Raw genomic sequence first — 23,193 nt, forward strand, 5'->3', positions numbered from 1 at the left:
TCCTTGGTTCCCCTGAGAAAGCCGCAAAACCCAGTAGATTAGGAGCGCTTCCTCTTCACCCAATCCCCCTTCAGGTCAGCTGGTCCTTTCCCCCACCGACCCTCCTCGAGGGAGTCACATCCCATGAGTTTCTATCACTTTATTTTGCAAAAATAGAAAACTCAGCAATATGCGATACAGCGGGGTGGAGGGGAGATGTAAACAGAGGGGAAGGGACAGCACCCTGACCCCCCAGGAAAAAGGGGAGCCAGTGGGAATCTTATTTGGCAGCTAAATACAAACTGGGGATTGGAGGAAGAAGGGGAGAGTCACAGGGGCCCTGGGCTCCCCCTCCCAAGACCCCTAGAGGAAGGGGTCAATTCCAGGGTGTAAACAAAAGCTAATAAATAAATAGAGGCTTCCTCTGGGTCAGGGCAGGATCAGCTAAGCAGCACCCACCCCCCTCTCCCTGGGCCAAGCTGCTCTGGGGGTCAGGGAGGAAGGCACTAGGGGCAGAGGGGTCCCCTGGCCCCTCTGTAGTGTAGGAGGGTCCCTGCCCCATGGCTGAGATGGGGGGCAGGGAGAGCCCAAGGCACATGACAGGACTGGGGAGGGGCTTATAACAGAGGGCACAAAGGTAAACTCTGGGCCCAAGCAAAGAGGTGCAGAATGGGCCTGCATCTGTAGCTTTCACCCTCTGGACCCCCACAGAAATGCAGGGCGTGGCATGAGGATGGGGCATAGAGGGTAGCATGCACCCAGTGGGTGCATTTACGCAGCATTAGGCACCAAGGGCAAGGGCAAGAGGGTGGGCTCAGCCCTCCCCCTTCACCCCTCTTTTGGTCTCTAGTGTTCCTGTTTGCTCCCAGAGGCCTAAGCACCGGGCAGAGGAAGGGACTGTGGAATGGCAGGGTCTTCCTCCTGCCCTGGGGAGATCGGGACCCTGGTGTCCTAGGGCAGTGTTGAGATTTTAGAGTCCAAACCCAGGCTCAGCCCTCTGCCCTCTTTCCTGGAGGGAGCAGGGCAGGCTCCCAAGACTGGAAAGGGAGCCCGTTAGAGCAGGAAGGGAATGAACACAAAGGTACGCCCCCGGAAACTTTGGCAAAAACAAGGAGCTCATTGGAAGGGGCGGGGAGAGGGCAGAGCAGGTCCTCCCCCAGTCACTGGTGGCGTCTGGGAGATGGTCAGTCTGCTGCCTGGAGCCCCAACCCCCACGGCAGGGGAAGTCAGGGGCCCTGGTCAGGCTGAGGGCTACGGCCCCCTTTGCCCTGGCCCCCCGGAACCTCATCCTTGCTAGAGGCCTTGGGTTGGGGACCGGTCTGCGAGGAATCGTCCTCAAACATTTCAGGGTTCTCCAGCATCTCTCGAATCAGGGGAGGCATCGGGCCTGGAATCTCCATCTTCAGGGTAATGGCCCTTTCTGCTCCTGCAATGGAGGGGCAAAGCGTTTCAGGGGACAATGGCACATGCCCCTGGAGGCTACCTTTCTTAACTATCCTATGACTCCCCTCTGGGGGCACCCAGCACAGGCCTGCCCTCTCACCCTCTCCCTAATTTAGGGCTCTGGGGGCCACTCCTCTGCCTGCAGTCTCTACCTGTTTTCTCTGCCAAGCTGTTGCCCATTCATCCTGTTCTTTCAGGCTGTCTTCTCAAAGATCACTCCGTGCCCAACTTCCAGCCCCATTCCCCAGGGACCCCACCCTCCAACATCCACAGCTCCCCAGTTGTTCCTACGCCTGCTTTTAATAACATATAATCATGCTTATTACTTAGCAAATGCTTACTTATCTGCCAGGCATCCTTCTAAACCAGCACTGTCCAACAGAGCTTAAAGCGATGATGGAATATCTACTCCATCCACTATAGTAAGTGTGGCCATGTGGCTACTGCCGCTGAGGAACTGAATTTTTCATTCAGCACAGTTCGAAGCCTGTTGTGTGTTAACTCACTGAGACCTCGTAATAACTTACGAGGTAGGTATAAGTATAGTCCAGCTTACAAACAGGAGAACAAGGCACACAAAGTAAAGGAATTTGCCCAAAGTCTTCCCCGCCAGCATGCGGCAGACCTAGATTCCACTGTAGGCCCCTGGTTCTCACCTACTCAGTTCTTGCCTCTATTTGTCCACCTGACTGACCTGGAAGACCAGCACCTCTGGGAAGAGAGGGGAGGCTCACTTATGACTAACCCTTGGTGCTGATGCCCCGGAGGTCAGTGATTTTCATGAGCATCCTTGGGAACATGTAGGGCTGGCTGGGCCGCCGCCGCCGGGCATATAGCCTCAGGGCTTCCAGCAGTGGCTCCTGTAGCTTGTCCACTTTTTCAGGTTCCTCCAGGTCCATGCGGTCTATGAGGACAAGCACAGTGTAGAATGGAAGAGGTGGGGAGGGCAGCGACAAGTGGCTGATCCTCAATCGGCCTGCCTTATGGGCCTCCAGGCCTCAAATGTTGTCCCATCAGCCCTTTGCCTATTATCCCTAAGCCCCATCCAGGCCATCTCCCCCGCTCCAGGCTCTGTATCTTCTCCCCTTTAGTAAGAGGCTTGCTCTGATAAGTCACTCCTGCCCAGACCCCTCTCTCAGCACCAGTATCTGGGGTCTCTCCAGCTCCCCCTAGCTCTGGCCTTTTTGTCCTATGTCCAGGCTCAGGAAGCTGGCGCTGGATCTAAGAAGTCTGTGGATGAGACCAAATACAACAATCCCACGGGTACAGACTAAGGGTTCCAGCCTGGTGAGGGATCAGGTACGATGTGTGGTGGGTACAGACTAAGGGTTCCAGCCTGGTGAGGGATCAGGTACGATGTGTGGTGGGAAAGGAACCTGAAAAAACACCAGGGGGCGCCCCCACACCTCCGCAGATGAGGCAGATGGCACTGAGCAGACCCGTCTCTGTGTCATCCATCTCCAGTGGCAGGAGCTGCCCAGCAAAGGCAAAGACGAGGTCAGTGAGGGGTCCAAAGCCAGCGTTGTGCATCTGAGTCCGGTTCAGGGTCAGCCCGTCAGAGAAGGTCATGGTGTCCTGCTCGGGGGTGTACCTTGTGCAGATCCGAAGCATCTAGAGGTGGGTGAGGGGAGGGTTAATGCTATCTCTGGAGAGAGGCACATGTGGGCATAGGGCAAAGAGGGAATGAGGTGCACATGGAAAGTGAGGTGGTTAGGTCCAAAATGAGGGCAATCTGAAGCAGGCCAGGGGGGGAGACAGAGCGGTGTGTAAGACCTGAAGCTTGGGGAGGCGGGAGAAGTCAAAAGGAGGGAGGGCATCCAGAAGTGCAGGATCAGTCTTAGGGACAAGGGGGGGGAGGGTGGCTGTTAAGATAAAAAGGGTGGTGCTGAGAGGAGATCTGGGGATCCCGGGATCTCAGTAGTTAGAGTCAGCCCACGAACCGAAGGGTTAATGGTTCAGTTCCCAGTCAAGGACATGTACCTGGATTGCAGGTTTGATCCGGCCCTGACTGGGGCATGTGAGGGAGGCAACCCAATTGATGTGTCTCTCACACATGGATGTTTCATTCTCGCCCCCCCCCCCACCCGCCTCCTTTCCACTCTCTCTAAAAATCAATGGAAAATATATCCTCGCATGAGAATTAACAACAACAAAAAACAGAGATATGGGGAATCCCAGATTGAATGCAGGAAGGAGAAATAATAAACATCTTTAAATGTTTATTATTTAAACTCCTTGGTCTCATATGAGGGTCAGGCTGTGGTGGAAGACAGGCCACAGGGTTATAACTTACCAGGATGTCCAGGCAGGCAGCCTTGAGCAGAGTAATTTGGTCAGCAATGCTGAGCCCCGTGAAGCCAGGCAGCCGCTTGGCAAACTCCACAATCTTGATGATGCACTTGGTGGCCAGCTCACTGAACTTGTCCCACAGTCCCAGATCCAGCTGCACCCGGTGGTCTGCACTGGAGTTCTACAGGGAGGGCAGGTGAGAATGCAAGCTGAGACCTGCCCTGCAAGCTGTTTTCTTTCTGCCAGTACCTCAAGCTCGCCCCTCTGCATTCTGATGCCGTCCTTGTCCTCAGCACCAGACCATAGCCTCCAACACACCCCACCCGTGCCCCAAAACCAACAGTCCCCTGCCCCCTCCTCACCGTGGTGTATTTTCCCAGCTGGCAGAGAGAAGGGAAGGTCTCCTGATGGGCTTTGCTGACCTTGGTGATGAGCTCTTCTAATTGGGGGCTCAGCTCATAGCTGTCAAGCGAACCTTCTTCCTTCACCTCTTTCTTTTTCTTGTTCCGGTCATTCCGCACAGCTTGGGGGTGGAGGTGCAAAGAGAGGGTCAGGACCCTCAGAATCTCCCTCTGGATATCCCCCTACACCCTAATTTAATGTGCTCCATCCTTATCGTGAACATCTATTCACCCTGGGGCCCTAGTCAGTGCCTCAGTTACTCTGTCTCCTACATTAGCTCCCATTTCCAGGCTGGCTCTCCCCAGCCCCACCCAGGGCCTACAGCCCCTGCTCCCTCCCCAGGCCATTCAGCTCCATCCTGCCCTTCCTGTCACCCTGCAGGAGCTGAGGTGGGGGGGCAGGATATGCAGGCGGCAGGATATCCACTTATAGCCTTGGCAGCACAATGGCGCAGGGGGGGGGGGCACCCCAGGTCCACCTCAAGCTCAGTCCTGGGAGCAGGGTAGGGGACTGGCAAACCCCCCTCGCCCCTCCATGTAACAGGAGAATGTGCGATGATAGCCCCCATTTACTCAAGGGTTAATTAAGCCCTGAGAGGGGAGGATGGGCAGGGCTTCCTGGGCGAATGCTGCTAATCAAATAGAACTGGCTAGGAAGGAGGCAACGCCGCAGGGCAAGCTGCATCTCAGATGTCCGGGAAGTAGAAAGAGCGCAGCAAACACGGGCTAGGTTAGGAGCGCTCCTACCCAGGCCAGGGCTAGGGGCCTACCTTCCTTGGACATGCCCACTTCAAAGCACTTCTGTAGCCGACAGTACTGGCAGCGATTCCGGGTCACCTTGTTGATGATACAGTTTTTGTCCCGGTGACATGTGTACACCATGTTCTTCTGGATGCTGCGTCGGAAGAAGCCCTGGAGTTGGGGGTGGGGCACGTGAAGCAGGGTGCTGGGAGCACCAGCCTCTCATAGGCCTCGCAGGTTCCCCAGGCCTGACCCGGTCTATTCACCGCCTCCGTGCAGAGCAGCCCCCTCTCCCCCGAGGGATGCCCACTCCCACACACTGTCTCACCCCTCTGCTCGGGCCCCTGGCCTCTGATCTCACCAGGTAATGTGTCCGCCCAATGCGTCCACCCCCAGCGTCCCCACCGCGTACACACCTTGCAGCCTTCACAAGAGCTGACCCCATAGTGGTAGCCAGAGGACTTGTCATTGCACACGAAGCATGGCTTGTAGACCCGAGGAGGTGGAGGGGGCGAGGGTGAGCTGGGCACCATCTCCTCAGAGCTAGTGCTCTGCGTCTCCACCGCTGGGGGGAGGGGGAGAGTAGTATATGAGGGTTGGGAGAGAACCCCTCAGACCTCCAGGGGTCCTCATCATGCACACATACCCATTCCCACTTCCCCTGCTCAGCAGAGACACAACCATAGTGATGTGAAGTCCCAACAACTGTGTACAGTCCCATAGTAAACACTTCCAGAAAACCCCAAACAACCACTATTACTGCCCCTCCCCCAATCTGGCCATGTCCCCCACAATAATGCCAGCCAGAGACTTACATAACACTGTTCCATTCTCTAAATCCCAGGCCAAGGCCATCCTGGAAGTTAACTTCTGTGGGCCTCTGTTTCCCTAGCTATAAAGTGGGTAGGTGGAGGGGTTATGGCCCATGGCTCTGAACTCTTCAGTCACTCCCTGTCACATCAATTGATCCTTCTCAGGTAATCTACCTCTCCCCATCCTCCTCCTCACGAGGCAACAGATCTGGGGGTGGTAGGCAATTACAAGTCACCTAGAACAGCACCTGGCTAAATGACCTGTTAGGATACTCCGTAGGAAGAATAGGACTTAATTTCCTGTCAACTAGTACAAGGCAGATAATTCTGAAGCTTTTCCCTCTCAGACTGCCCACCCAGCACTTGCCAATGTCCTTTTCACCAGAAACCACTGAGACGGTGGAGCAGGTGAGACACCGGTTTTAGGAAAGTAGGTTAGAGGCTATGCAATAACCTTATGTTACACCTGAAGGAACTGAGGCCAACAGAGGGAAGTGACCAGCCCAGCGCCGCACTGCCAGTGGACAGTGGGGCCAAGGTTCTCAGGTCTTCTGACAAGCTCTGAGTGGCCTGGCTGAGTCAGAGGCTGGAAGGAGAGACTGAGGTATTTGCTTAGATTCTCAGGTCTAGAAGCTGCTGGGAATGTAGCAAACTAGAGAAGTCAGGTGACACTGGGTAAACAGGGCTGATGGGGGAGGGGAGCTATATCTGGATCCTCTCTGAGCCTCTGTTCTCACTCCGAAACTTCCCCACAAAGGCCCAATCGCAGTTCAAAAGGGGTCTCAGCCCGCACCACACAGTGTGTGGGGAGAACGAACACCCTCTGTTCAGCAGGCTGCTAAGTAAACCTTTTTTGGGGGTGTGTGGTTGATATTCAGAGACTGGAAAAATCTATAAGTTATCCAATCTGTAGGACTTGTTGCCCAAAGCTGGAGGGCTCCAGCGATGCCAGAAAACCCTAAGACCCTCCCTAAGGAGTATTCCATGCACCCACCTCATGAGCACCTTCCTTCTTCTGACCCGATGCAGCCCACCTGGTCAGATGTCCACCCCATGCCCCAGAAGGGCAAAAGGAATGCCCAGGATGCTGGTCTGGGTAGCTCCACCCACCCCACAGGAGGGAAGCCCTTCCGCCCCCCAACACACAGACACTCAATTAACATAAGAATCCCGCTGGAGGGAGAGTCCCCAAAGAAAAAGGAGAGAGAGGAGGGGAGGAAAGAAGGGTGATTGGAGTCTATTCAGACTGGGGGGCGGGAGACTCCAGGAGGGGTTGGGCTGAGAGATGTGGGAAGGGCTGGAATGCCTCTCAGGACCCCTCTGTTGTCCTCTGTGGGTACCGGTGCTGCCACAGGCCACTGTGTGGAGTGGTGCTGACTGCCGACACCCTCCCAGCCGGCAGAGCGCTGCCTCATTTCCTCTCTTGTGAAAGGGCCTGGGTGTGGTCAGACTGGCACGGGGCAGTGCCAGCCAATTATAAGACTGGGGGCTCCAGGGAGACACCCAGGGGCAGCTTTTCCTGTCTATGTGGCACTGTCAACGCTTTTTGGCACCGAACACCCCCTAAAACCTAAAGTGGGCGAAGAGCACAGAAAAGTGAATTGGGTCAACTCTGCTCAGATCCCCTACCAGCCAGGGCTGAGCCCCCACCACCGGGATGCAGCTCCTTGGCTAGGCTGGGGCCCCTGCTGGGGAGGAGGGGGGTGGGCTCTGGGTTTTTCTCCTTTTAAAGCCCAAATTGCTGAAATTGAGGAAATTCCTGGCCAGGCTGAGCAGAGCTTCAAACAAACTCTTTATAACCGGCTGTAAACGCTCCCAGCTGCGAGGCCCAGGGCTGAGAAGCCCGAACTCACAATCAGCCACATGCCTCCTTGGACACACACACACACACTCACACGTCAACAACACACGGGGCACTGAAGCAGGCATATTGCCAGTGGGTTCCCCCACCACCACTGGACACAGAACACAGGCGGCTTAGGGCACACTGGCTCCAGCGACCCTGTGGCGGTGGACGTACAAGTCATAAAGCGGACACACAACTCCCAGCGCGCCACTGCACATTTGCAAGGGAGAAGCTCTGCTACCAGACAAACACCCGGGCCTGCCAACGCAGCACCAGCACACTGACGCTGCCAAACATGCACAAACAAACCACGCGGCCCTCCCCTCCAAGGACCTCTTTCCTTCCCTGGTTTAGACACCCAGGTTTAAATGACTTTCTCTCTGAAAGTGTATGGATCAGGCATGAAGCCCACCAGGATCCTAGAGGCCAAAATTATTGGTCCAAATTGAAAAGCAAAAACATACTGCCAGCCTCCGTGGGCCTGAAAAGAACCGGGGTTCCCGCCCGGCCTCCACAAAAACCCTTCCTAGATTTTCTCAACCTCAACCCCCCTCCCAACATATCCCAAACCTGCATCCCACAGGGCAACAAGAAGAAGGTAAGAATTCACAAGGATTTGGTGCACAGCAATAGTTTCATGCTTTCTCCGCACCCTTTAAATGCCACACTTTTCATTCTTGCCCCTCCCCACCCCAAAGTAGTCAGTCTCCTGTTTGCCACCTCCCTCTTCCAGTCTCCCGGTTGTTAAATCTGAGCAGCTCTGCCCTGAAACCAAAAGACCAAAAAAAAAAAAAAAAAAAAAAAAAAAAGCCGAACTCGTAAACAGCGCTGCGGAGTGCCAAGGAGCGAGGCGTGTTGGCGGGGGCTCGGTGACCCCGCAGGCGCACTCCCGCAGCGCCCGCCGACCGCCCCTTCCCAGCGTGCCCCAAAGCCTCGTCCCCCAGCGTCCGCACCCGGCTACAAGCGCGGTCCCAGCCCCGGGTACATTTGGGGGGAGGGGGTTCCAGGCTCCCCTCCCGGCTCCTCCCCACACCCCACCCCCGCCAGGCACTTGGGCCCAAGCTTCAAAGCCGCCTCTCATCTGGACTTCATTTTTACTGCCTCTCAGTCCCCAGCTTTTTATTACCGCTCTGGAAGGGGGTTCCAGGGCCCCAGGCCTGGCATCTCCCATTTCACAGAGAAGGAAAATGGGTATTTGGGGACCCAATAGTCGTACTCCACCCCCCACCTCGGCCTTTGCCACCTCCAGTCCAGCCCCGACCCCCATACACAGACTTTGCTTTAAACTTTTCGCTTCCTACTGAAGTTGTGTGTGTGTTGTAGCCAAAGGAAAAAGTCATCTCTCTGCACACAGCCCTAGACACATTTCCAAACATGTCTTTTTAAAATGGGGGAGGGGAGCGCCAGCGCCCAGCCTGCCTTCGCCTGGTTGTGTGCACCACCCCTTCCACCCTGCACCGAGAACACACAGGATGCACACTCGAACACAGCGCTTTCCAAAGCCGCCCTCGCAGCCACGCCATGGCACACGCCCTCCCGGTCTCACGCCACAAACATCCCCAGACAGGGCCATGCGGACCTGCCAACGCTGTCGGAGGGCGACGCTGCGTGGAGACTCTCTCACCCACACCTACACCGCCTAGGCAAGGAGCTGCACACTTTGGAGATTCGCACGCTCTGCAAATAATTTTTTTTTTTACGCCCAACTTCCCAAATGGACTTTACAAACGCGACCCACGGTCCTGAGTGCCATATCCCTCCAGAGCCACGGACCTGCGGGCACAAACTACCAACACACGTCGGTGTCTCCCTACCCCCAGGAACTGTGGAGTGACATCAACCACAGGTCCTAGCTAAACACCCACCGTAAAAACCACGCACATTCAAATACGACAGCACACACCCAACGGAGTCGCGGAGGCCCCCACGTTTAAAGGGCCAGTGCCTCTCTTTCCTGCACACCCACCCGCCTCAGAGTCTCCGCTTGCACCCCAGTTCCACCTTTTACACATGGAAAGAGTCAGCCGCTCTCTCTCCTGCACTCCACCCCCCACCCCCGGGCTCGGGTACCTACATTGCAGACTGGCTGGTTGCGGCCAGGCAAAGGACTCGAGTCCGGCGAAACAGGAGCTGCCCGTGGCTCTGCGCAGCAAGCCGGCCCCGGGCCCGACAGCCCCGTACAGCCGTCGCGGACCCGGGGCAAATGTTTCCAGGCAGTCGTACATCGCGACCCGGCTTGGGGGGAAGCTGGGTGATAGGAACACCAAGGACTCGCAGCCGATTCCCCCTCCTCCCCCAGCGGCGCCCAGCTCCTGGAGGGGGGGAGGGGGAGGGCTAGCATAGGGCGCCGGGCTGCATGGGGGGTATGGGGTGGGCGGGGAGGAGGGGGATCCCCAGCTGGGGAAAGGGACTGGGCGGGGCGCAACGCCGAGGCTGCCGCTAGAGCAGCGGTCCGGCTCACTCTGAGCGTCCGGGCGGCTAGCGCTGGGGAGACCTTTTGTAAAAGCGAAGCCTGGAGGGGTGGGAGGTGGGGCTTGGAGAGCGAAGGGGGCCGGGCACTAAGATGAGCAGAACTGAGAGTGGAGCGCACACACATATAACACACCCGCACCGCGGCGCCCTAGCTTGCTTAGACATACAGCTGTGCATGCATTTATCTTGGCAGGCACCACGATTTGCAAATATGCAAGAGTGCACATTCATATCTGCCGGCACATAAGATCATAGTTGCACACACGTTTGTGCAAGCACACCTGGCTTGCAAGCATTCTTTACACGGGGAGGCTTTGCACGCCTTTGCATTTAGGCGCGTGCCCTGGTCGTGGGTAGGGGAAGGAGTGGAGGAACCAAGCATACGCAGTTCCTTTCGAGCTCCCCCCCTCCCCCAACACTCCCTTTTTCACACAAGTCAATACAGGCAGGAGTGTCAAGAATGACTGGGAAGTCTGGAACATGGAGGCTCCCGGCGCCCGGCAATTCTCCGGAGCCCGGGGACCTGCACTACCTCCACCCTCTGGTTCCCAGGCCTGGCTCCACCCTCTCCCCCCCGTGCGCGCGCGCGCGCGCTGCAGGGCCCAACAGTACATTCCTGCGGCTCAGCTTGCACGGCCGCCTCCTTCCTTCCCATCCTCCCCGCCCCCGGTCGAAGGGCCGGAGCGCGCTCCCGCCGTGAACTCTCCGGGAACCCCCCTCGGGGCGGGTGGCCGGGCGCGCTCACCTCCTCCTGACCCGGCCCCGCCCCGCCCCGCCCAGGCAGTCGCCTGCGCCGCAGCGGAATCCCCCGCCCCCTCCAACGCAGCCTGGAGTCTACCCCTCCTCGCCTGGGCTGTCCGCCCTCCAAGTCCCCGAAACCCCATCCCGCGACGGACACTCCTTACGCGCCTCCACTGCCTCTCTCAATGCCTCGTCCTCGACCCCAACTTCACTTTTAGAGCAAAAACTACCCCAAACTGTTCCTACGGAGCCCGCTGCGCCTCAGACGCAAGTGCCCTCCTGAGTACCAGCGCCCCCTCCCTCGGGGTTTCTAGTGTGCCAACTGCCCCAAAATGCCAAGTGCCACTCTTGGCAATAACTACGGGTCCGGTCATTAACTGTTCCCAGAGCCATTAAATTTCCCCGCCATTGGCAACAACCGCCCCCTCTCCCCTCAGTGCCACTTCATGCTCTTCGGCTCTCCAAGGGCCGCCTCCCTGTTCCCTCGGTTGCCCCTGCCGGGCACTGAGCGCCCTCGCCCGGCGGAGAAGCGGGCGAGGAGGCGGGGACTTGGCCACGTCAAGAGTTTGCCCTCTCCCGGACGGGCCGAATGGGAACCCTGGCCCCGGGACAGCGCCAGCCGCGGCGACTCCCGGAAACCGCCCCCTCCTTCGCGCCCCGCCCGCGGCCCGCCCGGCCAGCCGGCTCTGTCCGCTCCGCGCACACGGGGAGCGCCGGGGAAGCGGGAGCGGCGCCTGACCCGACCCCTTCCCCGCCTGGCGGCTGTGGTTGGGCCAGGGCGGGGCGCACTTTTCTAAGAATCTGTTGTACTGGGTGGGGGGCGCACTGGGGTGCTGCAGGAGTGGGGCGCCAGTGTGTACGAATAAAGAGCAGGAAGGGGTGCCAGAGAGGCGAGGGCAGACCGGCGCGGAGGAGGGGCCGAGCGGCTGCGGGACTGAAGGGGTGGGGGGCAGGGCCGGGAGGGCGGGCCTGGCTTGCGGATGGGGGGCGCTAGGTGGCAGGGCTGACGGGGGGGCTGGGGGGGGCTGGAAGCAGGGATGAAGAGGCTTGCAGTGCTCTTTCCAACCCAGCGTGAGCTCCCTACTCTTGCCCCCAACCCCAAATACCCCATTTCTAATCCAGCAATCCCCGCGCCGAAAACTAGAACAGGGAGTGATCGATTTCTGAACCGGAATCTGGCCAGTGGCAAAAACAAAAACAATTAAGTGCAAACTGAGGAATACTACCTCAAAGACAAGGGAAAAGAGCCCTGATTAGTCCAACTCCAGGCTGTCAGTCCCCACCCAACCACCCACCCACCCTTCCCCCTCCAAAATCTGAAAGGTCCCAATTAAGTCAGGCCTGCCTGGTTGGTAATTAGAACCAGAAGTGGCCAGGCCACAGGGAGGAGGGTGAGAGTGGGGCACAGGAGGAGTGGGGGGAGGGCTCCAGGAAGTCATGAGTCCTGAGTAACCCCCCTGGCTCTTCACCAGATGCACCCCACTCCTCATCGCCCCATCCATGTGTACTTCCCAGGCATTGCAGGGAGAGGGGGCCTTTTAAGGGACCAGGCATTAGGGTGTCAGACCCATCCTTCCCTTCAACCCCAACCCCCCATTCTAGATAGTCTTAGTATGACCTTGAAGAGAAGGTAAGAGAATGGGGGAATCTAGTGCCCCCTCTTTTCCCCAAAGTCTCCCCAGCCCTTATTGCAGCAATTAGACCCATTAGCCTTCTAGCATTTCATGGGAAACAGATGTTCTCCACCAGCCTGGTGGGAGTATAAGGGGGGCTGCTGCCTGACTCACCCCCTTCCCTGTGATCCCCACCACCACAGTGGCGCACTCCTCCCAGCTAGAGCCCCACAAAGGCAAGGCCCCAGAGGCAAAGAGAAGGGCACCCCCTCCCCCACTAACCAGGCCATTAGCACTCAGAGTCTTGCATGGTCACCCCTCAGAGCCTCTACCACTCGGGCAAGTATGAGTTTAGCCAAGGAGGGACTGTGGAGGGCGGGACAGCTAACTCCTTACGAACCCCTCCTTTCCCCCCTCCTGCCACCTTCTGGATGGGGCTGGAAGATAACTGGTTCTAAATTCCTGGTGCTAAATTCGCCTTTTTCTTCCAAAACCTTTCCTCAAAAAGAACTGAAGAGGTGGCATCTCAAAGCCAAGCAGTCCCCGCCCCAGGGGTTAAGCCCTAACTTAGGGGTCCCAACTAAAAGGCAATGGAGGTGTGAATGCGGGACGCAGCCCAAAGCAGGGATGTGAGGAGCGCTGGCAGGATGGGGGCTGGGACTGGGTAGGGGGCCAGGAGAGGGGGGTGCAGCCGAGGCCCCAGCGGCGGCTTGCCCAGCTCCCCCCGCCAGAGAGGTTTCCTGTTGCAATCAAAGCCCCGTTTGTGTCGGCCTGGAGCTGGAGCTGGAGCCCGAGCCTGAGCAGGAGAGCCTGGGAGGGGAGGGGAAGGAGGCAGTTGGCTGGGGTTTTTTTCCTGAAGGAGGCCTCCCTGTCTCCTGCTTGCCACCCTTACCCGCCTGCTTATTCTCCTTGCCACTCCCAGTGTCTGGGTTCTCTCTATGACTGTGCCTTCTGGCCTGTGTAGTTCTCTCTCATCTTGCTTAGGTCTCTGAGTCTCTTTTTCAGTTTATTTTAAGTAGAACTCCATTACGTCCTATGCCAACCTGCCCTCAGTTTCTCCATGTGACTTAGTGTGGTACAGTAAGCTCCTTGTCCCAGGGATACTGTCACCAAATTCAGAGGATAAGCAGGGCTAGGTCTTCAGAACCACAGGTATCACCTCAAGAGGAGGAAGAGGGACCTAGCCGGTTTGGCTCAGTGGATAGAGCGTCGGCCTGCGGACTGAAGGGTCCCAGGTTCGATTCCGGTCAAGGGCATGTGCCTTGGTTGCGGGCACATCCCCAGTGGGCGGTGTGCAGGAGGCAGCTGATCAATGTTTCTCTCTCATCGATGTTTCTAACTCTCTATCCCTCTCCTTTCCTCTCTGTAAAAAATCAATAATATATATATATATATATATATATATATATATATATATATATATATATATATATAAAATAAAAGAGGAGGAAGAGGGCACGGCTTCCCTTCCCTCCTATCACACTGTTCCCTGTAGTCTTGATAAAGCAAACATACAACACACCAGTGGGACATAGACACCAGGGTTTCATGCACATGTGTGAGCAAGCACACCCACCTCTGCTTTCCCATGCACACAGGCCTGTGCTTGCCTTGGCAGCACATGCTCCCCTTCCCTCTCTCCTCCTGCACCACAGGGCGCTAAGATGCTTGCCTCACCCGCTCAGGCCTCTGGAGAACCCCAAGAGGTGGAGCAAAGACTTCCCCTATCAACAAGATGCCTCTAAGGTGTTAGGGACTCAGCATAGGATCTAGGACCCAGCCCCAGGAAGAAGGCCCAGACTCCTTCATGGACGACCCTTCCTCCCATAGACTAACAGACAGAGGGGGAGGGGAAAGACACAAACTCAAGATGAGTGTAACTTTGGCCTCTAACCCCTCTCCATTAGATGCCCCAGCCAAAAAGGGACAGAGGAAGGGTCAGAGAAATGACACGCCACACTCTTTCACACTTTGGCTGATCTCCCACTGCGGGAGATCTCCCAGATTCCAGAATCCTCTCCCCTCCCCTCTGCCACCCTCTCATTTACTCTCGGTGCTGCCTGCTCCACTCCCATGCAAGTTGTCTGAACCCAAACCTTCACCTCCTCCCCACCCCAACCCTGCCTCTCTGCCCAGGCCTGTCCCCTGCTGCCAGCCACACCCTCCCCAGCTACCTGCCCTGGTTCTGGCTCCTCCCTTGGATTTTTCCTTTCAGTCCCCCTCCTTAGGGCCGCCTTTGGGGATAGAGCCCAGTCTGACCCTTCCCACTACCTTGACCTCACTTTGAACCTTGACCTTGATCTCAATGTATCCAGGAGAACTTCATCGGGGACTGGCTATGACTCTCAGCATTCTCCGAACTACCAACCTATTTCTCCTCTCCCTCCTGATTCCTGCTTCTTTAGTTGCCTCTCCCAGAACCTGGGGAAATCCAATCCCAAGGGATTGAGCCGTATGGTTCTCTATAAGAAGTACATTCATGTGGGAAGGGTGGTTCCTTCCCACCTCCCCAGGCCCTGGGACAGATTCATGGGCTGTAAATGAGGTAGAGGAAGCCCAGCTGAGGTTTTCAAAAAGGGGAGCTTTGTGCTCTCTTCATTCACCTGCACACCACCCAAATAACCCCTGTTGGACTGCAGCCTTACCACCAGCAGGCCCCACCAAACACCAGACGCGCCGTCAGCAGCCCTATTAAATCCCGCCTCACTCCTCACACTGACTCTTTGTTGCACACATTGGAATTCTGTATCTAAGCAAAGTCTAAGGGACATGCTGTGCACACACAACTACATATGGTCTTCACACACACACACACACACACACACACACCTTCTCCAGATGAGCACACTCTTTCCAGTAGAGCTGCCAGCCCTGTCTAGTCACCCCTTTACACATACATACAACCCTCCAATTGCCCCTCCTGAAGGCACGGCCCCTTCTCTCCCACCTCTCTTTCTGTCCCTCTCTTTCTCTCTCTCTTCCCAAGCTTGTGGAGCTATAAAGGATGTCTTTATGTCTTTTCCTCTTGTCTCTATTTCTGTCTCTCTGGAACTGCTCCTCTCCCTGTCTCTCCTTCCATCACCTCCCCTTCTTCGCAGGTGAGGCCTTCTCTACAGCAGCACACACACGGACCCTTTCACCCACAAAGTTCAGCGTCCCACCTGTGCAGCGCATGGGCACCCACTCCTATAATGACCTGGGCAGGAAGAACAGCTATCAAGTGGGAGGAGAGCAGATCCAGAGGAAAATGGAGAGCCCTCAGGCTTTCCAGCTGTCAGCACTCAAAGGCTTAACCCAAAGAGGGCAAGCCTGAGGGACAAGCAGGGATCTGCACAGCCCGTGGGCACTAAGCCAGGCCTAGAGGGGGGAGGAGTCCAGAACCCCCGTGCTTCTGGAGCACCCCCACCACCCTGGATCACTTCTGGGGAAGAAGCACCTTGTTCGTGACTATTTCTACCCTTTCCAGACCCAACAGGAGGGTTCCCTGACCCCACACATCTCCGGGCATTTGGCACTAGAGGCCATTCTTCTTTTTGCAGCCTTCCCTAATTCAGAACAATTTCATCTGTTGATCGCAGGGTCAGCTGACTAGCCTCCCAGATTCCTCTACTTCCCAGCCTGGCTCCCCCCCCACCCCCCCACTACATGCTGGTAGTAGCTTCAAACTTCAGCAGAAACCCCCTTGGCTGTTGTTCACCGCTGTTAGTTGATTCTCTCAGGAGGTAATGTTAGACCCCCCCCCCCAAAAAAAAATTTAGGCATGCTACTTTCCCATACCGTTTGGGCAGAAGGACTCTCATTTGCAAACACTTCCATTTGTTCCATATCCAAAGCCCCTCAGAGCCGCCCCTGTCAGCTATTCCATTAGACCAAACCCCTACCCCTGCCTGCCTTCCTAATTAGGATGCCAGTTCTCTGTGCCACCCACCCTCCACATGTCCTTCTGTTTCCGCTTTCCCTCATCCCCAGTGTCCATGCGACTCACACAGAGAGGCCATCTCCTTGGGGAGGTCAGGCTGGCCCAGGCCCCGGAAGCTCGGGCTCAGCATCTCAAAAGGTGGAGACCCCCTGAGTGCCCCTGGGAAGGCAAAGGGGAAACCAGCGCCAGGGTAGCCAGATCCAGGCCCCAGGGCACCAGCGGCAAAGAGTCGTTCCTTATTGGTGGCCATGGCAGCTGCAATGTGGGAGGCCGAATCCCCTGGGGTCTGCAGTGGGCGGGGGAGGTCTTCAGCCACAGCCCCGGCCCATGCCCACTGCCTAAATGGCCTGGGAGGCTCCGTGCCGCCCTTCCTGGCCTGCCCACTGGGTCTCCAAGAATCCTAGGGAGAAAGAAGAAAAGGAGGGATGAGAGAATGATCACTCTGGTGTTCCAAGCCCAGGTCCCTCTCAGTTGAAGTCTCTTCCCTCTGTTCTGCTAGGGTTTGTACTGTCCTGGCTCAGGGCCCATGGAGGAGGCAGGGCAGGTGCTTAGGCAGGCTCAGAGAAACTCTGCAGGGAAGGATAAACCGACTTTCCAAGGTAAATGGGGGAGTCTTAGGACTCCTGGCAGAGAAGACTCCTAGGCTGAGAAGTGACCATTAAGCACCACAACTGGGCTAGACACTTAACTGAACCCTCACATCAGCCCTGTGAAGTAGGAATTATGATTCCCATTTCACAGATGAGAAAACTGAGGTTAAGTGATTGGCTTAAGTTCATATGGCTATAAGTGGTACAGCCAAGACTCACTCTCTGCCGTTCTGGAGAAAGCAAACATCTCTATTGTAACTTTGGGGCCCTATACCTCTCTGGAGCCAGACAACCTGGAATTGACCCCCATGGCTTGCTAGCTTGAGCTTCGGGACCTTGGACGTGTTACTTTACTCTCTCTATACCTCAGTTTCCTCATTTGTCAATTGGGAATAAAAATAGGGCCCATTTCGTAAGGTTGTGAGGGTTAAACAATGTGACATATGTAAAGTGTTTAGCATAACATAGGGCATATACTAAATGCTATATGTGTCTCATGTTATTTCTCTTTTCAATTTCTTTTCCTTCATACCTCTCTTTTAATTAGCATGTCGTTCTCTATCTTCCTCAATACTCCCTCTTCCAGTTTCCCCACCCGATTCTTTCTCTGTCTCCAATTATCCTTCACTCCCTAACCGTTCTCGCACCCTCTCCTTCAGATCCACAGATGTTGACAGAAGCCCCACAGTGGACCAGTTATGGTGCCAGAGAGCGCCTTTCCTTGTTCTCAGCTTACTTTGCTTCTCCACCTCCTTTTCTCTCTCTTCTCTGAGCCCTCGGCTGCAAGAAAGCCCTCCCTGCATCCTCTCCTCCTCAAATGTAGCCTGCCCCCTACCCTGAGATTTTAAACCTGAGACCACAGGAGGGGGGGGGGGGGGAGAAGGGAGAGAGGAAATGGGAATCCTAAGGCTAGGCAGGTAGTTCCTCTCCTGATGCTCTGACAAGGGCAAGACTGGCTTTCCCAGGAGCAACCAAGCTACCCACCTCTGTAGGGAGTTAGGTGCTGAGGAAGGACAGCCTCCCCAGCCTGGGTACCTCCTCTACCAGCCAGAACCATAATGGACTGAGGTGGGAAAGGGAGAAGGACCAAGAGAAAGTTAAACACAGAGAAACCACAGGGCAGGCAGGCCCCAGAGGTAGGTGATGAATATTTCTGCATCTCTTTCCTTCGAAGATCAATATCTCTTTTCTTTCTTACATTCTTTTTTTCTTTCTTTCTTTGTTTCCTATCTCTCATCTCCCTAAGCCTTCAAGCTCCTGAGAGGAAATTGTCATGTAGGTTACAGAAACTCAGACCCCACCACCACCACGCTTCACTCATCCCAAAGCATGGAGCAGCGCCTGCCCCGCACTAGGCCCTGCCCATATCCCCAGCAGCCTCAGTCTCTTCAGCCCAGTGTCTTCCCAGGCTCTACAGTATGAACTTAGAGCCCCCAGGGCCCCTCTCTTCTTCCCCTATTCCCAGAAATCCTCATCGCTGGTTAAGCCCAGATAGAACCAGGAGTCCGGGCCCCTGAGGCCCCTGGGCCATAGCTCAACAGGCTGGGCCACATTCCAGGTGGATTAACCTCTCTAATGCCAAGGGTGAGAAGCTACTAGAGCCCCCCCCCCCCAAATCTTCACTCAGACTGACTTAGACTGGGGACATGGACATGCTCTGTGCTCCAGGCCTTCCTGTTTGCTTCTCCCTATAGATGGTAAACAGAGGCCTGAGGGTGGGGCTGGAGGTGTGTGTGTGTGTGTGTGTGTGTGTGTGTGTGTGTGTGTGAAGGGGCGGGGCGTCCAGAGATGCCTCTGACTCCTGGTCCTTACTGAGGAATGAAGCTATGAGCAGTGAAGAGCAGCCCAGCTCTACCTGACCTTCCCTCCATTTTTCCTCATAGAAGGGACGTGAGGGTTGAGTGAAGACAAGAAGGGGACAGTGATTCATCCCATTGCTGAGTCTTGGTTGATCTGCCATGGCTGGGAAGGGAAGGGGAGGGTCTTAAGTCCGGGGTGGAGGACGGGACCAAGGAATGGAAGAAGGTGGTACAGTAAGTAAAAGGACATCCTAAACTAGGGGCCCAGATGCTTGGTTCTTTGGGGGGCCTGCGGGAGGGAGAGAACACTTCTCTCCTCCCCAGGTGCCACCTCAGACAGAGGTGGGGCTGACTAGGGGAAGGGGCCTATACAAAGCTGCTTCTCTTAGAGCTGAGGTGGAGTTGAGGGGAGGGCATGGATGAAGGGGCTGCCGGATGGAGGGGGGGAGCGTCTCCCTGCTGCCCTACCGGCTCCAGAGCCTGGAACAAAGCTGCTCTTGTCGGCTGCTCTCCACCCGCTGCCCCCCTCCCCTCTGTATAAACACGACCACCTTTTTCCATGACCCCATCCCCAGCCTGGGCGGAGAACCCGGGCATCCTCTGCTCCAGCCTGGGCCCCCAGCCTGCTCCCAGGAGGCAGCAGTGGGCTGGGTTTCCCTGGCTTTGCGCCACCCTTGGGGGAGTCCAGACCCTTGAGTCTCCACCTCTCATCCCCAGGTGCCCTCCCTCCACCCCACTGGCCCGAGGGAGGGGCAGTGCCCAGGAGGCAGGCAGGCAATGCCAGTGGAATGTGTGTGGGCACGGAGGGCATGGACAGGGTGGGGCAGGGGGGAACTGGAGGTGCCAGTTAGGTGGCTTTCTGAGCCAGGGGTGGGGGTGTGCCGGGTGGGGGTGTGTGCCTGTGCTGCCTACTAAGCTGTAAGCCTGTGTGTGTGTGTGTGTGTGTGTGTGTGTGTGTGTGTGTGTGTGTGTAATTGGGATACCCGAGCTCCCAGCACACCACCCTCTGCCCCCTCCCCTGTCCTCTCTCTTCTTGCCTTAAGGATATGGGACACTGACTGTGGTCCTCAACCCCAACTCAGCATCTGAGCAGTGACAGTGAAGGCTGGAGCCTCAGACTGGGGTTGCCACTGCCTGGACATGGGCCCTGAAGGGGCACGGTCATCTCAGCTTCTTGCCCTACAGACCTCTGTTCAGGATCCCCGGTTCCCCTGTTTCTCCACACGCACACAACCATGCACATGCTTACCCTCTGGCCACCTGCAGAAACTCCCTCTCACATACTGGGTCAGGTTGAGGGGACTGGGCTGCTGCTGCTACAGACAGAGAGGCGGCGTCAGTGGGGCTCCCAGTCCTCACTCCCGGCCCCGGTCCTCGCTCCCGGTCCCGTCCGGGTCTCCCCGTGCTTCCTTTGTTCCGTTTGGGCTCCCCTCAAGAATACACCCAAGAAGCCCCTCACCTTAGCTGGAGGGGGCCAAGACTCACACCCCTGGCTGGGGGTATGAGGAAGGGACTCCTGAATTTGGGTTCAAGGAGCTTCACAGACCCCATCTGCTTGCAGTCTCTCCAAACTCCTGGGCCCGGAGTGCCAGGACCATTCTGGCGGGGACCCTGTCCTTGCCCTGCTGATGCCCAAGCGGTGCCATTCCACTGGGGAGGGAGCAACTTGGACCAGCCTGGACCCAAAATCCACCCCTCAGGCTCCCTAGGGAAGCCTGGGGGAGGGCGGGCAGTGGTCTTGAACTCTGACTTCCCTCCCGCTCCGAGCGCAGAAGTAGGCTGGGAGCCCCGGCTGAAGACTTCCCCAAAGGCTCCCGCAGCTACTCACCGAGGTGAAGGGGCGATGACGCCCAGCCCAGCCCCAGCCTGTCTCACATCTTCCCCATTCCCTGCCCACATCAGGGCTGACCCCCAGGTCGGGGCAGGGCGCTCCCCTCCAGCCCTTCTGACCGCCGGACCAGCCCTGGAAGGGACGGAGCCCGCATCGCGTCTCGGCGCCCCCGCCCCCAGCCCACCTCACTGGAGGAGCCAGGCGTCCTGGGCGGGCGAGCCTGTTCCCCCACTGACTCACCTGGAAGGGAAGGGAGGAGGCAGGAGGCCGCGGAGCCCCGAGGTCCCGGCGTCGGGCGGTCGCGGGTTTGGAGCGTCGCAGCGTCAGAGGCTCACAGTAACGGGGGGCATTGGGGGGGGGGGCACCGGCTCTAGGCTGGGACTGTCCCGGGGCCTCTCGGAGCCCGCCCGCCCACGTGACCGCCCCAAAATATCCGACACATTTTCTCCCAAACCGCACACTGACTCTGCAGGCGGGGACACGGAAAATATTTTCTTTCTTTTTCTCCCTCCCCACCCCCCCCACCTCCCTCCCAGCCTGGCTCCCTCCTCCCCCTCCCGCCCTCGCTCCTCCCTCCCCTGCCGCCTGCCCCTGCCCAACTCCCTCCTCGGTGCCCTGGGGCTGGGGGGCGGAGGGTGGGTGGGAGGGGGGCTGGGCGAGGCGGCCCGGACGCCTGGGTCTCTGCCCCTCCCATTTGCTGAACTTCCAGAGCCATCCCCCGGAGGCCGGGCAAGGCTGGCAGAAGAGATCAGCGTCCTGGGCCCATGATGCCACCCTTTCTCCTGGCACTTTCCCCTTTCCTGCCATCTGGGGGGACTGGTTGAGTTTTGTGGCCAGGCTGTGATTCAGTCTCTGTCACTTCCCCAGGGCAGGCGATGGGAGCTGTAGCCCCGTGCGCCCAGGGGTGGAGTGATGGGGCAGGAGTATGCCAGAGCAGATGCCAGTCTTGGCCCTTTGCTTAGCCTTCTCCTGCCGGTCAAAGTACCCTCTCCTGCCCCTTGCCTCCCCCAGTGGTCCTTTGGATCCAGGAGCAAACAGATTTAATTAGTGGGAAGGGGGGGGGGCGGCGCTGAGTCCTGGGCTCAAAGACCTCCTCCCTCTCGTCCTGCCTTCAGTAAGCTCGGGGAGTGAGGGCTGCCAATCCCCACCTTTAGGCTTGGATCTGGAGTGGGAGAGGCTGGGGAGGAAGGCAGGAGGAACTGTGCTGGGAGTGGGAGGAGCCTTGGGCTGGGTGTGAGGGAGAAAGCCCAAGCAGAGGGCGTGTGTGTCTGCCTTAACCAGCGCCTGCCTGCCTGCTAGATGCTGCACTGAACCCCGTTGAGTGTGTGTGTGTGTGTGTGTGTGTGTGTGTGTGTGTGTGCGCGCGCTCACCCAGAGTCAGTGTCAGTGTCTGATGGAGACATTCTCTGACTTCATCGTGACCACCACAGACTCTGCCCAGAGTATCAGTTTCCATTCTACTGAGGACAGACAGAGCAAGAGAAAAGAAGGGATCTGAAGTCCAATCTCTGCGTGAACCCCAAGCACTCCCACAAGGATTAAGGGTGAGAGTGAGAAAGTGTAGAAGAACAGTAGCAGGGGCTGGGCGAGTCTGGAGAGATGCACCCAGAGGACCTTTCCAACAACAATCCCAGAGTGGCCAGCGCTGGGGACATGGGCGCTTGGTCACGTCACATTTTCCTTACTGGCATTACTCTGCTCCATCCTCGCTGCCACCCTGGGGGCCAGCTTTCCTCCCTCCCGGGAGAGGCCACTTTTATAGCCCGGGGCAGATGAAAGAGAGAGGAAAAGAAGGGGCATGCTGTGGTTATCTCTGGAGAACGGGATACGTCAATGGGGGTGCAGACAAGGCCCTCCCTTTTACTCCAGAGGTGGGAAGGGCTGGGAATAGGTACTCCAGGGTCCCGTCCCCAGGTGGCCTGGCTGCTGTTGACTGTGCTTGGTTACCCTGGGAGAAGCTCCTGGCAGTGTGGGAGGGATGGGTGTCAGGGAGTTGGACATAGGCATCCTGGCTGGGGTGGGATGGTGTCCCACCAGTGCGGCCCGCTGGGATCTTGCCTGGAGGCTGCAGAGTTAACCCCTCCAGCTCAGGGGGTGGCGGCTGGGGGAAAGAGGGCAGACCCAGCTGTGGTCTGTGAATGTGGCCGATTCCCCCGCCCCCTCCCGGCACATCTGTACTTGGTTTACAGTGAATGAGTCTCCTGTCCTCATGAACTGGGCAAGGGCACCACTCCCTCCTGGGCCCCGGCCTGGCGTCCTGACACAGAACCAGGCGCCACCCCATGACGCTCTCCCTGCTGGCTCTCCCTCTCTCAAGTCTTTCACTTCTGCTTCTTAGAGGGCCAACTGCTCTGAGGCTGTGCAGTTGGGGGAGCAGATGGGGACAGGGAAGCTAAAACGGGACACTAAATGCTTGGAGGAGCCTGGACAGAGAGAGTAGGTCTGGAATTCCATGTCTTTACTCTCCTCTTTGTCCTGGTTGTCAGTCTGCCCCTGTCCTTGTCTCTGCTGAGTGTTTGTCCATCTTGGTAACCGTGACTCCACCCTTCTGACAGCCTCCTGGGTCCCCAGCCAAGGACCGCAGCCAGGGGGCGATGCCCAAGAAGACCCGCCCTATGGTGACCCCGCCCCTGGGGATTGCCACAACTCGCCGGTTCCTCCCCAGGACCCAGGGACTGGGATCTGTTTGGGGGCTGTAGGGGTTTGGAAGTCAAACC

General features: G+C 57.3%; 1 protein-coding gene across 8 annotated transcripts; it reads right to left on the reverse strand.

Annotated features, from left to right (window-relative positions):
• Positions 1-124: 124 nt before the first annotated feature.
• RARG (retinoic acid receptor gamma) lies at positions 125-20,967 on the reverse strand. 8 transcript variants are annotated; one of them, XM_059683011.1, is made up of 10 exons: positions 20,717-20,966; positions 19,895-19,961; positions 16,323-16,656; positions 5,270-5,418; positions 4,883-5,024; positions 4,074-4,234; positions 3,716-3,892; positions 2,829-3,033; positions 2,168-2,326; positions 125-1,405 (listed from the first exon to the last, which is right to left on the reverse strand). In XM_059683011.1, the coding sequence occupies exons 3-10, from the start codon at positions 16,504-16,506 to the stop codon at positions 1,206-1,208; spliced, it is 1,377 nt and encodes a 458-aa protein (XP_059538994.1). In that variant the 5' UTR covers positions 16,507-16,656; positions 19,895-19,961; positions 20,717-20,966; the 3' UTR covers positions 125-1,205. The 8 variants fall into 8 exon arrangements, with proteins under 8 accessions (XP_059538994.1, XP_059538995.1, XP_059538997.1 ...); XM_059683012.1 differs by lacking the exon at positions 20,717-20,966 and adding an exon at positions 20,474-20,608; XM_059683016.1 differs by having other exon boundaries at positions 1,267-1,405; positions 2,157-2,326; positions 20,717-20,967.
• Positions 20,968-23,193: the final 2,226 nt, after the last annotated feature.

Source organism: Myotis daubentonii, chromosome 2 (assembly GCF_963259705.1).
Source record: "Myotis daubentonii chromosome 2, mMyoDau2.1, whole genome shotgun sequence".
NCBI lineage: Eukaryota > Metazoa > Chordata > Mammalia > Chiroptera > Vespertilionidae > Myotis > Myotis daubentonii.